Source organism: Rhamphochromis sp. 'chilingali' (assembly GCF_963969265.1).
Source record: "Rhamphochromis sp. 'chilingali' genome assembly, chromosome: 21".
Lineage (NCBI taxonomy): Eukaryota > Metazoa > Chordata > Actinopteri > Cichliformes > Cichlidae > Rhamphochromis > Rhamphochromis sp. 'chilingali'.
Window position 1 is genome coordinate 7,922,490 of NC_137949.1, and position 16,201 is coordinate 7,938,690.

The window sequence follows — 16,201 nt, forward strand, 5'->3', positions numbered from 1 at the left end:
CCAATATCTCTGATGACAACAATACTCAGTTAGTTGTTGAGGATATCCTAAACTTTTCTATTGGTAAGCTATGCTGTTTTTGCTACTGTTAGCTGCTATTAGCTGGCATTATGAACATTCCTTTGAAGTGGACTCAGGTGATTAACAAATGAAGTCTCATATAATGTGACAATGTAATTAACCTGTGTGTTTGAATGTGTGATTTTCTTTTAGGACACTTTAGCCTAGCATAATGTTATCTTTTAGCGAGCTGCTTTTGTTGTTTAGCCAACTTGTTGTCAGATGCCAGTCTGCTTACAATAAGTAATTGTGACAATATCAGGAATAAAGTATGTTTATGCATTTTTTTTTTTTAATTTGTTAGAGCCCCGATTTTAGTTCAAGAGATGAGGCTTGAGATAACGAGGAAAAGGATCAGGTGTAAATAAGGGAGGAGAGAGAGAAGCAGGGAAGGAGAAAGACATATAGAGAAAGGTAAACACTTTTAGTGGGTATTTGTGAATTTAAACTATAAGTAACCTATAAAGCTTACTACGTATGTGGCCAGTCAGTAGCATCAAAGTTTATGAGAATACATCAATTATTTGGACTTAATCACACGCTAATCAACATATATATATATGTATGTATATATATATATGGCCCCAACTGACAGCGTGCTCAGTGAATACCTCAGGCAGCAGAAACCCAAGAAAGTGGAGGAAGACGAGGAACCATCATGGAAGGACAGGCCCCTGCACGGTATGTACCACCGGCAGATAGAGGAGGTGGCTGATATCCAGAAATCCTACCAGTGGCTGGACAAAGCTGGACTGAAAGACAGCACAGAGGCACTAATCATGGCAGCACAGGAACAAGCTCTGAGTACAAGATCCATAGAGGCTGGGGTCTATCACACCAGGCAAGACCCCAGGTGCACGCTGTGTAAAGATGCCCCAGAGACAATCCAGCACATAACAGCAGGGTGCAAGATGCTAGGAGGCAAGGCATACATGGAACTCCATAACCAAGTGGCCGGCATAGTGTACAGGAACATCTGTGCCGAGTATAACCTGGAAGTCCCGAGGTCAAAATGGGAGATGCCCCCAAGGGTGGTGGAGAATGACCGAGCTAAGATCCTGTGGGACTTCCAGATACAGACGGACAAAATGGTGGTGGCTAACCAACCAGACATAGTGGTGATAGACAAACAGAAGAAGACGGCCGTAGTGATCGATGTAGCGGTTCCGAATGACAGCAACATCAGGAAGAAGGAACACGAGAAGCTCGAGAAATACCAAGGGCTCAGAGAAGAGCTCAAGAAGATGTGAAGGGTGAAGGTGACGGTGGTCCCCGTGGTAATCGGAGCACGGTGACTCCCAAGCTAGGCGAGTGGCTCCAGCAGATCCCGGGAACAACATCGGAGATCTCTGTCCAGAAGAGCGCAGTCCTGGGAACAGCTAAGATACTGCGCAGGACCCTCAAGCTCCCAGGCCTCTGGTAGAGGATCTGAGCTTGAAGGATTGACCGCCCGCAGGGGCGAGTGGGGAATTTATTTTATATATATGAGTACAGTAATCTCTTTTTATATACTTTATAACTTAAAAAAATACTTGCTGTACATTTGAATTCTCTGGAGTCAGCTTCAAGAAATATTTATTCTGTTCATGGTAGATGGAGGCAGGATGAATCAGTCTCAGCCCTTAGTTCAAAGGAGAAAGTCGCATCTAACTTTACAAATGAGGTGATTAAAGCATAACTGACCTTAAGTTCGTAAACACTTATTTAAGTAGTGTCACTATTTGAAATGCACATTTTAAATTTTCCACTTTCATCATTGTTCTCTTTGCAGTATCTAAACTCTCTTGCAGGGTAATTACACACAATATGCTGCCACTATAGCAATAAGAAACTAAGATGTGAACTCTGCCTCCAGCCGCCCCCAACTAGCCTCTGTCAACTGTGCTGACCAGTCCCCATGGCAACTGGCACAGAACTAATTTTCCTGAAATGTGACCATCGCTTTTGGAAAAGAGTAGAAAAGAAAAAAAAAAAACAGTTGTATTTGCTGTATGCGCTGTGAAAACACATCTTTCATATAGTGCCAGAGAACCCACGAGGCTTTGTCTTCTGTACAAATATGAGTGGCAGGCTCTTTTCTAGCCCTGAGCAAACGCTATGGTCCTCGTCATCCTCCTCCTCCTGACTCCACCGTGGGACTGCATTCTGTAGAAACAGTGTAAAAAAGACCACTGGCACTGAAATTGATTTGGCTTTAATTAACCATTGTACAATGATCCATGGCTTCTGCCAAACAGTCGGCGTGATTTACGATCCACTTGTGGTTGAATATGGGCACAGGAGGCAACTTCAGCTGAGCTTGTTCTGTTAAGAAAGAAAGTAGTTCAGGCTGAGTTTGCAATCCAGAATTTAATATGATATTTGAGACACCAAAATACAGGCATTTTGAAATTCTCTCTTTCTCCAAAATATATTATATTAAAATATAATATTCTCCACAAGGAGACTACACTCTCCTAAAGGATTTTAAATGTTATGGAACCTTTTTTTATCCCTCTAGCCTTTCAAAGTAAATACTTAGTTACAATTATTTGCAGAACATGTTTTCAATTTGTTTTTTCAGAATTCTGGAACAAAATTTCAAAAAACACCCTCATATTTATATGTATTCTCTGCCATGTAATCCAATTTAGTATGTTTGATTTAAAAGCAGCAGCATATGTTATTGATTAGTAAGTAAATAAATCGGTATGTGCATTTTTCTCTTGTCCTGTATGTGACCTGAAGTCATTCATGTGTTTTTGGTGCTTCTTTATTTGCACAAAAAAAGGTCTGCTCACTTTAGAACGCACTTTAGTTACCTTAAACTTAAGCCTTTTACAAAAGGGGACAAGTTTTTCTCCGAGTGCACCGTGAACGTTTGCGTGCCAGCCGTGGGATTGCCGCTCCTTGCAATCGCCACCAATTCCTGAGCGTTCATTGTTCTGCAGCTGATTGAGGTGGTTTCTCCTTTTAAGACTCGGTGAGGGAAAGGAGCGCAAATCACTGACTTAGCAATCCGCTCCCAACAAAATCTCCTCCCTCTTTCACTGTAACAGGCCAAAGATCGTGCTGCGCTTGCAAGTCTAACAGTCAATACTTTAAAAAGCCATGAAAAAGAGAGCAGCATTAGCATATCAAAGACCAACATCTGACAAGGGCCTGCCTGAACCTTCCATAAGTGGTGTGCACTGGGAGAAAAGGGTTTGACTGTACAGGAGGAAAGGTGGGAAAAGTCCAACAGTTGAAGATTACTGAGGGTTTTACTGCTGCTCATCAGTCACACAAGATGAGACCATCACAAGAGAGGGATTAGGAAGAATATTAGGGGGCAGATGTTGAAGATGAGAGCCCTCCTCTCTGCCTCGGGCTCTGATTAAACCCAGTATATAACACATGATTTTTTTCAGTGAGAAAGCACAAAGGTCAAAAGTATAGGTATGGTGGTCAGAAGAATAAATGGGAGGTATACAAGCCACGTTAAAAGCCAGAACTAACAGACGAGGAAGGAGTTCAGTGTCTGGTGTCAAATCTCTCCTCTGGCTTCTGTCTGCTGTCAGTGAGGTGAAGACAGTAGAACAGCAAAAGAAAAATTTGAAAAAATTCGTCTTGGCAACAGTGCAGGACATAGTGTATTACAGCTGTATTTAATGAAAAAAAGTGCTGCATTGATCATACTGTGGGGAATTCCTCCAAACATCCTGTAAAGCTAAAAGGCCAGGGAGCTCCCTGTGCTGGTCTGATTGAGGGTTTCCTGTTTTAAGTACTTAATGAGGAACTGGGGAAAAATCTAACTTCCAGGTCTCTTGACTTGGATGCTTTCTGGACAATAATAATGAAACAAAGCTTCTTTTTTCCAGGTTCTTCTGGATGATGTTACCAAACACCTGCTGTTGCTGTACATGTGCAGTTTTAAATTTTGTTCAGTAAGGGTCTTACATCAAAATGCAGAAAAGGAAAGCAATAAAAAAAAGAGATTTCTAATAATGGCAAAACCAGAGAGAGGAAAAATGACTCGGCTGCAGTTTCCCTACTTTGTCATTTTGGAGCCTTAAGACAAAGTAACACACAAATGAAATATAAAAATTTTACTTGGACACTTTCAGTTTCACTTGATATGCTTTCCTACAAGAAGATAGCATGCCATATTATATTCAATAAGCTGATTCTGTTCATCTGGATGTAGCATTTTCACATAGCTGAACCAATGGCCCAGTGATGTATCAGGATAGGATAACTAGTGTGCAAGCTGAGATCAGTTTTATGTAGGGAGAAATTAGAGACTAAACCTGTACCTGGACTTAAAGATGGTTGAAGTTAGGCATTTTAACATGGGGGTCAATTACACTTGGAGTCAGCCTCAAGTGGCCATTTGAGGAATTGCAGTTGTCAGTACTTCTAGTTTGGCCATCCATCCATCCCTTCATTCTTTCCACTTATCCTTATCGGGGCTAACACATTAGCCTTGTGTCAGAATATCTTTGATCAGATAATATTAATCTGAAACAGTAGACTGTCAATTTTAGTGACACATTAGTGAACGCAGTGCTCAAGAGTTTCTACAGATCATAATGTTGGACTCTTAGTACGCTTACCTGCCTCCAAATAAATGCTAATATATAGCTGCTGTTTAACAGACCACACCACTAAAGGTAATAAATGCTACTTTCAGCAATTCCCTTGTCTTAAATAGCACAGCAGGTTGCTCCAGCTGTTTGCTTTGGCAGAATTTTATAACCGATGCCCTTCATGACGCAAACACAAAGGGTTTTTGTGCATTGGGCTAGAATTTTATCAGGGACCTTCAAATTTCCAAGCAAATGCATTAACTGCCACACTATGGAACAAACTAACTTTGCACCAATGTTAACAATGTTTATTTTGTCAATAAATTGTAAGGCATGAAAGACCATAAACCACAAATAAACACTTAAAATCATTACATTTACAACTGTATTCAGTCAGTTTACTCCACAATAACATTTCATTAGTTCCTTTGAGTCAGCGTCAGCTTGAGGTCAACAAGCTAGAGGTCTTTTAAATAAAATCCCAGATTGACATGTACAGGATATTGATTTTTTTCTTGAATTATGAGTAAAAATAATTTGAGAACTAAGACGGACCTTAAAGTCTTTACAATAGTTGTTTGTCTTGTATCTGTCTGATGTTGGAGTGTTTTATCTTGTTGCTGTAGATTTTCACCTTCTTTACAATGAACTTTGGTTTATTGTAGAAGGCTCAATCCAATGAACAGTTCACAAGAAATGAAACTTACCCTTTCTCGCACTGCGCGCTGCTTGGCAGCTGCTTAACAGCAACAGTCTCATTGGCTTTTCTAGTTAATGATTTGCAAATTTAGGCCATGTAGCCTCCATGTGGTATTTACCAATGCGCTTATCTAATCTGTCTTTGCATATTAGCACTTCTCCATCTGAAATGTAAGCTAATAAGTTTCAGTACCAGTCAGAGTAAATTCGCTACCAGTCGTGCCCACCAGCTGACTGAAGAGGTGAAGCCATGGCACCAACACTGGTGAGTGATCCTCTCCTTGCTTTTACTATTACTTAAGTCCACATTTTTGTGACTACATTGGTATGTTGTGTGCTTTTACTTGATCAAATTTAAATTATTTTTAGATATATGAAAATTCAGAATTTATGCTAACCTTTTTCTTTGCCACAGCAAAGAGATTCAAACAACTTTGATATATTATACATTATTACAATATCTGAAAATTACTAGGCGACTCATATTTTCACCTCGTTATGATTTTTGTTCTTCCTCTAGTCAGCTTTTACTAGCTCACTTGTCTGTTTATACTGAGTGCTGCCTTTTCTCATTATTTTCAGTTTGACAAAGAGCCAAAGCCAGGGGACCTTATCGAGATCTCTCGGGGGGCATATAAACACTGGGCTGTTTACATTGGAGGAAATGAAGTTGTTCATTTACTGCCTCCGAGTGAGTATTACATTTTTGACCTGCACAAAACACATAATTCACAGATGTTGCTTTAGTGTCTCTCTGACCTCCTTTTTCCTCTTCCAAAAAAAGCACATCCAGGTGGTGAGTTGGGATCCTTCGGTGAACTGCTGACGTTACTAGACAGCGGTAAGGCGCAGGTGAGGCGTCAGAAGATCTGGGAAGTTGTCGGCTCCAGCGAATTTGAGGTCAATAATCTTCTGGATGATGAGTACAGTCCTCGTGAGCCTCTTGCCATTGTGAGGGATGCCTGCAGGATGGTCGGTCGAGAGCTGCCTTACTGTATCGCTACTCAGAATTGTGAACACTTTGTCACAGAGCTACGTTATGGAAAGCCAGAGTCCCGACAGGTGAGGGATTTTTACCTAAAAGAAAAGTCTGTGAGATCAAATGGGTTGTAAATTCTCTTGTGTTAAGCTGAACATGGCTTAAACCAACAGTGAAGAGCAACAGTAACACTTTATTGCTGTTTCAGTGAGAAATGATTTTATCAAAGTGTTTGTCTGCACCTGCGCTGGATGTGTTTATCATCTAAGCGCCTCATTTATTGTAAAGATACAAAGATGTAACACAATCTATTATGAATAATTAGAAGCAGATGTGGTGCTGAATAAATTTTGATTATGTATCAAACGGCAGATTAGCTGATTTGCAAGTTCCAAAAAAAGCTTGCTTAGTCAACCCGTTTTGTCACCTTCGCTGCCATAAATAGCTCTCTGAGATGCATTAAAAAAAAACTTCTTTTTCATAGTGTTCAATCAGAAAATGCAACATGGCAGCCGCTCAATTTTTAATGAATGTAAATGTTACAGGTACCGGGTGGCAGCACCTGTAGACAGCTATATATGTGTCCTGTAAACAGGAAAGAAATGATCAGACAGGGAGACGTGGCTTGCCGTTTCCTGAATACTCCGCCATTATTTATTCAAATTCACAATTATGCACTCCTTTCATTACTTTTACAGTATTACAACTGTGTATTTACTTATTCTTAACATAGCTCACACACACATTCTCCATAACACATTCCAATGTTATAAACATGACCAATTTTCTTGTAAGACTTGGTTCAAAATGAATTCCAACAAGACAAATCTATAAATCTCAAATAGCTTGAAAGAATGGTATAATCAGCACCATCTTGACATGTGCACTGAATTCACGGAAACACTTTATGGCAGAAACAAGATACTAAAACAATACAGGATAACGGTGGAGCCGATCACTAACATCACAGAGCATAGGAGGTGTGCGACCCAAACTAACATGCTAACCTTAGCATGCTGCTAAAGCCGTAAACAAATACTTACAAAAGTGTAATTTACTGTACTACACAATGTTGTACGCTTTCACTTTCCAACCGTAATGGTTAGTCTATGCTATATAATGGATGTGATTGCTATTATATTCTATTTTGGGCACGATACGAACCTGTAAACAGGAAAGAAATGATCAGACAGGGAGACGTGGCTTGCCGTTTCCTGAATACTCCGCCATTATGAGAAAACAGCGCGGAGCATGCGCTTCAGGCTGCTAACAACAGGCCAAACCATGGTCTCACACTGCCACCTATTGGTATAAAAATGAAGCGTCCACTACAAATATCCCAGGGTAGTTACCAAGTTTCCTGTTACAATTACTGTAGTTATTTAGGGCATTTCCAAATGGAAATATCACTTACATTGAAAGTGAAATTACTTAAATTAATTCACATAAATGTGATCACACATTAGTGGGTATCACACACTCCCTGACAAAAATAAAATGGCTCCCAACATTCACAAAATCATGACATTTTGAACTTTTGCTTCTCAAATTCTTATTAACTCTTATCAGTCCAAGAACTAGTTATGAAACAAGCAGTGGGGGTGGTGTGTATGCAGATGGGGTCAGTGATGCGTGATACTGGTATGGTGAGTATGGTATTGGGGTGCAGTACATTGGTGACTGTGACATACACATGGGCGGCACAATTGCCAATGGTGGGTATGGAAATACAGTGTATGATGGTATGGTTGTGGCAGGTAACTGTAGTGCTGTGCGTTCCCCAACTAGATTAACTGCCGCATGTGACTGCACTGAGGGTTTACCCAGTGATTCATAAGTCAGAAACTGTCGTGGCTTCCTGTGACGGGTAGATCTTCTAATGTCCGTACAAGTATGTCCCGGTGGTTGAACCTGTACGTTAGACTGCGAATGAGTTTCACACTCCTCACCAGACCCTCTGGGTTCAGATAGGTTGTCACTACCCACTTCCATTTCTTCCATCTCCTCTCTCAGAGAACATGGCAGGTGTGAGCATTCTCTCCCAGTTTCCTCTTCGAATTGTTCAATGCTGACGGATGGTGAATGCTCAGGCATAGTCAGTATGTCTTCCATCGTCTGCACAGGTGAATGTCCATTTTTTGTGTTTGTTGTCACTCTAATAGGTTCTTTGGTCTGGTATGACTGAGATGCAGGGTGTTGCTCATGGTCCAGGTTCCTTCTCACGGTCCTTTCAACAGGTGCTCTTAGCCAGTACCCCGAGCAATCACTCTCAGAACCGCTGTCAGAGTTATCCCACATGTCTGTTTGTCTTTGTGCATCTGCAGATCTTTCCATCCTTCGTCTGTTGCATGTTGTCTTTCCAATCGCAGGCTTTGCCAGGGGGGGAGTGACTTGAACAGGTAAGTCATTTACAAGTAACAGCAGATTGCGATGCAATGTTCGGGTTCTTTTTGGGTCTCCAGCTTCAGGATGGACTACGTAAACTGGGCTATCTGCTAGCTGCTCTTTTACTATATAAATAGTCCTCTCCCAATATGATCTCAACTTGCCAGGTCCTCCCCGCTCACTGAGGTTTCTGACCAGAACTCTGTCTCCTGGCTTAAGCATGACTCCTTTTGCCTTTTTATCATATGTTATTTTGCCTCTTGCACTAGACTTCTTGCTATTTTCACTAGCAATCCGATAAGCTTCCGACATTCGTTCGGCCCATTTCTTGGCATATCCTGTAGGTGAGTATGTTTCATTCTCCCCCTTCAATCCAAACAGCAGATCAACTGGTAGATGCGGGTGTCGTCCATAGAGGAGATAGAATGGTGAGTAGCCGGTGGACTCATGTCGAGTACAGTTGTACGCATGTACAAGATGTGGGAGGTGGTCTTTCCACTGTACTTTTTCCTTTTCGGTTAATGTTCTCAACATCTGGAGTATTGTCCTGTTGAGACGTTCTGAAGGGTTACTTTGAGGATGGTAAGGTGATGTTCTAGAATGTCCGACACCAGATAATTTCTGTAGTGTCCTGAACAGTTCATTCTCAAATTCACGACCCTGGTCGTGATGTAGTTTGGATGGGTATCCAAATCTGGGTATGAAATCCTGGAAAATCTGTTCAGCAGCTGTTTTCCCACTCTTGTTCCTTGTGGGGTATGCTTGAGCAAATCTAGTGAAATGGTCAATTACCACGAGAATATACTCATACCCTCCACGGCTGGCTTCCAAATGCAAAAAGTCAATACACACCAGTTCTAAAGGGTAGTCCGATCTTATACTACCCATGGGAGCCCTGACGTGTGTTACTGGTTTCTTGGACATGATACAGGGACACTTCTGGGTCACATAGGCTTCAATGTCCTTAGCCATAAAGGGCCAATAGAATCTGTCCCTTGCGAGGTGTAGCACTCGGTCTGTCCCAACATGACCCATCGTGTCATGTAAATGTCTTAATGCTAAAGTCCTGTACTTGGCAGGAAGCACTAATTGTCTTCTGTCACTGGTACATCTATACAAGAGGTCATTTTCAAGATGTAATTTACCCCACTCGTGGAGGAGTTTATGGGCAGTTCCTCTTACCATCTTGCGTATTTCATCTGTCAGTTTTGCTCCATCTAGTTTCAGCTTGAGGATTTGGCCAATGGCTGGATCCTCTCTTTGAGCTTTAACTAGATCATCATGGCTGATGCTCAGCGAGTTGATATGAGGCTGCTGATGGGGGTCCAGAGAAGAGATATTGAGCATGGCTACCCAAGCAACATCTTTCTGTCTGGCCACCTGGCTTCCATCCCAGACTGCCTTCACTGCCTCATCTGGAAATCCCTCTGTACAAGCAGTTTCATATTTTTCTATATCCAAGGGGAGACGAGAAAGAGTGTCTGCGTCTACATTTGACTTTCCTGGCCTGTATCTGATGTCGAACCGGAAATCTGAGAGCTCTCCAACCCACCTATGTCCCACTGCGTTTAACTTTGCGGTACTCATTACATAGGTTAGGGGGTTGTTATCTGTATAAACTGTGAAGTGTGGGGCATAGTACAGGTAGTCACGGAATTTTTCACATACAGCCCATTTCAACGCAAGGAACTCTAATTTTCCACTATGCAGGTGGTAATTGCGTTCTGCTTGTGTCAGAGTCCTAGATCCATAGCCAATTACTCTCAATTTCCCATGTTGACGCTGATACAGGACAGCTCCTAAGCCCTGGTCAGATGCATCTGTATGCAATGTGAAAGGCAGGCTAAAATCAGGATATGTCAGAACAGGGGGGTTGGTGAGGAGGGTTACCAACTGTTCTAACGCTCTCTGGTGTTTTAGAGTCCACTCAACGTGCTCTCGAGAGGACAGCTGTGAGTGTTTGCTGTTTCTCACAGATTTTGGACACTGAGTTTTGCCTGGCTTGGTCTGAAGGAGTTCATAGATTGGTTTAGCTATCCGGGAAAAATCCTGGATATACGAGCGGTAGTAGCTTAGAAAGCCTGCCAGCTTCCTCACATCACCAACTGTTTGAGGTGTCTTAGATGTCAGGGTTTTGACAGCCTCCAGGTCTGCCGGGTCTATTCTGACTCCTTCAGCGGACACAAGCCGACCCACATATCTGACTTCTTGTTTGAAGAGGTCACATTTCTCCGGCCTCAATTTTACTCCATGTTCTTGGAGTGCCTGGAGAACCTTGCGGAGGGTCTCAACATGGTCGTCAAATGTTTTTGCATAGCAAAGTACATCGTCGAGGTATGGGATGCAACATTCATCTCTAAGAGAGCCAAGCATCTCTTCCATGCTCCGCTGAAAAGCAGCTGGGGCATTTGTGAGACCAAATGGGATGCGAACCCATTCATAAAGACCCCATGGTGTTATGAAGGCAGTGAGGTGGCGAGAGCCCTCAGCTACAAAACCCTGGTGGTAAGCTTTTCCTTGGTCTAAGATGCTAAACCACGAGTACCCACCCAGAGTATCAATCAGATCCTGTATCCTGGGCAGTGGGTGTCGATCAGGAACAGTCTTTTTGTTCAGAAGGCGATAGTCTATGCATAAGCGTAAACTGCCATCTTTCTTTCTGACACAGACGACTGGGGCGGCGTACGGGGACTGAGACTTTACTATCCAGCCTTTTACCAAAAGTTCTTGTATGTACTCTTTAACCTCTTTAAAAAGTGGCTTAGGGATGGATGAGTAGGTTTTCTGAACAGGGATATCATCTTTCAAGTTGATTGCCATTTGCAAACTGGGTATGCATCCTATATCACTACTGTCACGAGCAAAAGCCCCAGCTTCCTCGCAAAGCATTTTGTTAACTTTTGCCTGTTGTTCCTCATTAAGATGGCTGATGTCGACAGGAGGCTGCCATAGGGGTAAGTTGGTATGAGTAGATGTAGAGGTGGCACTATTGGCTGTCACTGTGGGCTTAGATTCTCCTAGTGAGTCCATTGTAATCACCTTCTCAACAGACTGAATACTGCCAAGGGCTGTTTTCCTTGGTAGTGTGATGTTATGTTTTGTGTTGTTGCCCACAGGTACCTCTACAAAGGGCCTCTTGGTGCTTTGCACTTCAAGCAGTCCTTCACAGACATCTAGCTCAGCAAGCTGTGTGTTGTTATCATCAGGCTCAAAGAGGAAAACAGATTCGGACAGGTTCATGGCAGGTGAGACTGGACACTTAACCCAAATCACCTGACCCGCTGGAATAAGGGTGTCATACCTGCCAGTCCGCAGGCGTCCACATTGTGCAGGGGCTTCATCAGCCTTGATGAGGTTTACCAGGAGCTCTGCCTTTTCTGTTGGTATTGACATGGCATTGCAAAGCAGGGTGACGAGAGTTGCCATGAACCGTCCTGGTTGTTCCTGCACAAGTTCCTCCATCACATTGAAACCCAGCAGCGGTCTCTCCAAAACAAAACTGCTTACAAGAAAAGGCACAGTTATTGACAAATTAGGGTCTTCATTCCCTCTCAAATTAACTGTGATTGGCACCCAGCCATCAAATGGGAGAGTGTCACCATTCACAGCACGGACTTTTAACTCTTCTTCATTATCAATGACTTCATCAAGTGACCTTACAGGTGTATCTGGTAGATACTTATTTTTCCACTCTCTGTCAATCATGCTCACTTGAGCTCCCGTGTCCAACAAAGCACTAACTGCTAAACCATTTAGATGGCACTGGGTGAGCGCTTTTTTTCCAATTAGTTTGGCTAATTTTTCACTTTTACTGTTGGGTGAACTGCCAAGAAGTATAGCAGATTTATTTTCTTGGTTATTCTGTCTCTGGGTTGGCACTACATTATGTTTGGTGTCAGCGTCACACTTTGCCAAACTTACAGCAACAGTCTCACTAGTACTACATAGGTCAGATTGGGACGGAGAGTGGGACACGGTCACTGTTTGTCCCGTGACAGGGACCGGCTCCCGTTTCCCTGACGTATTGTTTTCTTCATGCAGCCAACTGCGCGGTGGCCTTCCTCACCACAGTGAAAACAGTGGGGACAGTCGGGGCGGTCTTGTTCTATGCACTTTTCACAGCCATACTTTCTTTCTCTGTGGTGATCGGTTTTGATTTTCTTGTACTGGCTGCTCTGTTCAGCTGTTATTTGTAGTGACTGTGTCATTTGTTCAACAATGCTTGCAAGTTTTTCGACTTTCTCTGACAGCTGCTGGATCATATCCACCTTAGGTCTTTTTCCTGCATTTTCCTCTTTCAATACAGGACACTGCATACCGTTAATCTCAACTTGTGTGCTGTGCACATTGGTGTTTCTCTGACGGGTGACTGATCCTAGACGACGCTGTCTTTCACTTTCATCACTCATTACTTTCTTCATTTGTTTAAGGATAGTCTCATCTGTGACATTGGCATCTGCAAGGAGTGGCTTTAACTCTCTACGAATGTCACTATGTTTGTGGCCCAGTCCTTGATACACAGTATGAAGAAATACATCCTGAACTGTACTGGCTGAGTACTTTACATCTGAGTTGGTATGCTTCGAGGTGAGCAAGATCTTTTGTTTGAGACCTATGACTCGATACAGAAACTGTTGTGGTGTCTCACTGTCACTTTGTTTGGTGCACATGAGTTCCTGGAAGAGTTCTGTGTTGTTTTGCTCACCAAGGTGAGAATGGAGGAAGTCTTTAAGCTCCTCTACTGTCAGTTCATCCTTGTTCATTAGCATGTCTTTGAAATTACCAGGTTTGATAACTCTCATGACAGCCCTCACAATTTCGGCATCATTAAACTGTTCTTTGAGACCCTCTTCAATCTGGCGGCAGATGCTGTTATAACTGATGTCTGATCCCTGGTCTCCAATCTGGCCCCCGTGAATCTTAAACTCCCTGCGATGGAGGTAAGACAAGTCTCTTAGGGACACCACCTTGTCATGTCTCATGGGTGCTTGAGTTTCAACTAAGCTGTCATTGTGTGGTGTGCTTCTACAATGAGCCTGTGATGGTGTCTGAGAGGTGAGTTGAGAACCTGATGTGGGCATGTACTGCTTAATTTTCTTAGAGAGCTCTTCGTAACTGAAGAGTATTTTTTGTAGTTCTATATCACGTTGGGAAACAGCAGTAGAGCTGGTATTCTGGGTCACACTGTCAGTTACTTCTGTACCACTATTATGACCATCTTCTAAAAACATTGCATTAGTTGGACTCATTTCAACACTGACATCATGAGGCTGAGCATTTGGACATAGATCACATGAATCATTACCAGTGGCAGCCTGTATCTGCAAATCAGAAACATGACCCTGGGTAACAGCATCAACAACATCTTTCAGTGACAATAAGTGTGACATGCCCTGATCTTCTGACTCTAATAAAGCCTTACTGCACATGAAACCACTGATGTACTCGAAGCAGCTGTCTTCATCCCCTGACTTAAGGCAAGACTGATCCACTCCTGGCACTGGACCCAGAGACTTGGCAATCTGGAACAGTTCATCAGCAGAGAGGGTGAGAAGGTCTTTCTTGATGGCCCACACCAAGCTCCTCCTCTCACCTTCCGCCATGGTTGCTTCCCTATCCCTTGCAGTGGGTCACACAATGTCAGCTTTCGTACAGTTTTTGCCTTGATGGGCGATGGTCCGAGCACCAAGCAGCACCAAGCAGCACCAAGCAGTCCTTATTTATCTTTTTTTCCTTACTACTTGTCCATTGCGCTAGTTGTGACACATGGCCAATGCATTTCCTGCACAATCAGTAGCATCTATTCTCCATCAGGCAGCAGCAGGTGTAGGTAACAACCAGCAGACTGGACTTGTCGGTGTTTTCTTGCCACTCTTGGCCCAAAGTACCGGTATTACTGGATCAGCTCCCAGCCTCAAAGGCAGGACTGATCCCGGACGAGCCCCCAGAAAACTGTTACAGGTACCGGGTGGCAGCACCTGTAGACAGCTATATATGTGTCCTGTAAACAGGAAAGAAATGATCAGACAGGGAGACGTGGCTTGCCGTTTCCTGAATACTCCGCCATTATTTATTCAAATTCACAATTATGCACTCCTTTCATTACTTTTACAGTATTACAACTGTGTATTTACTTATTCTTAACATAGCTCACACACACATTCTCCATAACACATTCCAATGTTATAAACATGACCAATTTTCTTGTAAGACTTGGTTCAAAATGAATTCCAACAAGACAAATCTATAAATCTCAAATAGCTTGAAAGAATGGTATAATCAGCACCATCTTGACATGTGCACTGAATTCACGGAAACACTTTATGGCAGAAACAAGATACTAAAACAATACAGGATAACGGTGGAGCCGATCACTAACATCACAGAGCATAGGAGGTGTGCGACCCAAACTAACATGCTAACCTTAGCATGCTGCTAAAGCCGTAAACAAATACTTACAAAAGTGTAATTTACTGTACTACACAATGTTGTACGCTTTCACTTTCCAACCGTAATGGTTAGTCTATGCTATATAATGGATGTGATTGCTATTATATTCTATTTTGGGCACGATACGAACCTGTAAACAGGAAAGAAATGATCAGACAGGGAGACGTGGCTTGCCGTTTCCTGAATACTCCGCCATTATGAGAAAACAGCGCGGAGCATGCGCTTCAGGCTGCTAACAACAGGCCAAACCATGGTCTCACACTGCCACCTATTGGTATAAAAATGAAGCGTCCACTACAAATATCCCAGGGTAGTTACCAAGTTTCCTGTTACAATTACTGTAGTTATTTAGGGCATTTCCAAATGGAAATATCACTTACATTGAAAGTGAAATTACTTAAATTAATTCACATAAATGTGATCACACATTAGTGGGTATCACATAAACATGGTCATTATTTTTTATTTTGTTTTTACTGTCTATTATTGCAGCCTTGTGGAAGTCAGCACTGAAATACAACCTCAACAACAATGCAATAACTGCTTTCCCTCCAACAACCAGCACAACTGCTTTTCTCTTTATTGTGTTTTTTTCCATAGGTTCAAACAGCAGCTGTGATTGGAGGCGTCGCGGTGGCAGGTGTAGCCGCTGCAATTTTGGGTGCCGCGCTGTTTTCCTCCTTCAACACGGACGAAAACAAAAGAAGAAGAAATTATAGGTGATTGCAGTGACTGATATCATTAATATCAGTAAAAAGGAAGGAAATAGTTTGTTGGTGTAACAAGGTCAGCAGAAACAATAAGTTAATCACAGTGAGGATTTCTAGGATTGAAGATATTTTTGGAATTGTGGGTGATTTTAGAACGCTTAAATTTGTACTGCCTAAATTCTAAATAAAGATTTGGAAATTTGAAATTAGGCTTTTTGACCATATCACCGTACAGACAAATATACAATCTAATGCTTTGGATGTTTTTTTGCAATGTAGGAGGTCAGAGCACCGGGCCAGGCCAGTAAAGCTATCCGGTTGTTCAGTGATGACGCGACGAATCCTACTTCCGGGTCTAAAGTAGTCTGCGT

The 16,201-nt window shown here is 42.5% G+C and overlaps 1 protein-coding gene across 1 annotated transcript; it reads left to right on the plus strand.

Annotated features, from left to right (window-relative positions):
- The first annotated feature begins 5,455 nt into the window (after window positions 1-5,455).
- LOC308389753 (phospholipase A and acyltransferase 3-like) lies at window positions 5,456-15,997 on the plus strand. Its single transcript, XM_080871279.1, has 4 exons — window positions 5,456-5,571; window positions 5,889-5,997; window positions 6,091-6,368; window positions 15,721-15,997. The coding sequence occupies exons 1-4, from the start codon at window positions 5,557-5,559 to the stop codon at window positions 15,841-15,843; spliced, it is 525 nt and encodes a 174-aa protein (XP_080727405.1). The 5' UTR covers window positions 5,456-5,556; the 3' UTR covers window positions 15,844-15,997.
- Window positions 15,998-16,201: the final 204 nt, after the last annotated feature.

Coding starts and splice junctions, on each gene's coding strand:
- LOC308389753 (XM_080871279.1), top strand. Junction 5,998..6,090: donor TGTTCATTTACTGCCTCCGA/GTGAGTATTACA, acceptor TTCCAAAAAAAG/CACATCCAGGTGGTGAGTTG. Junction 6,369..15,720: donor GAAAGCCAGAGTCCCGACAG/GTGAGGGATTTT, acceptor TTTTTTCCATAG/GTTCAAACAGCAGCTGTGAT.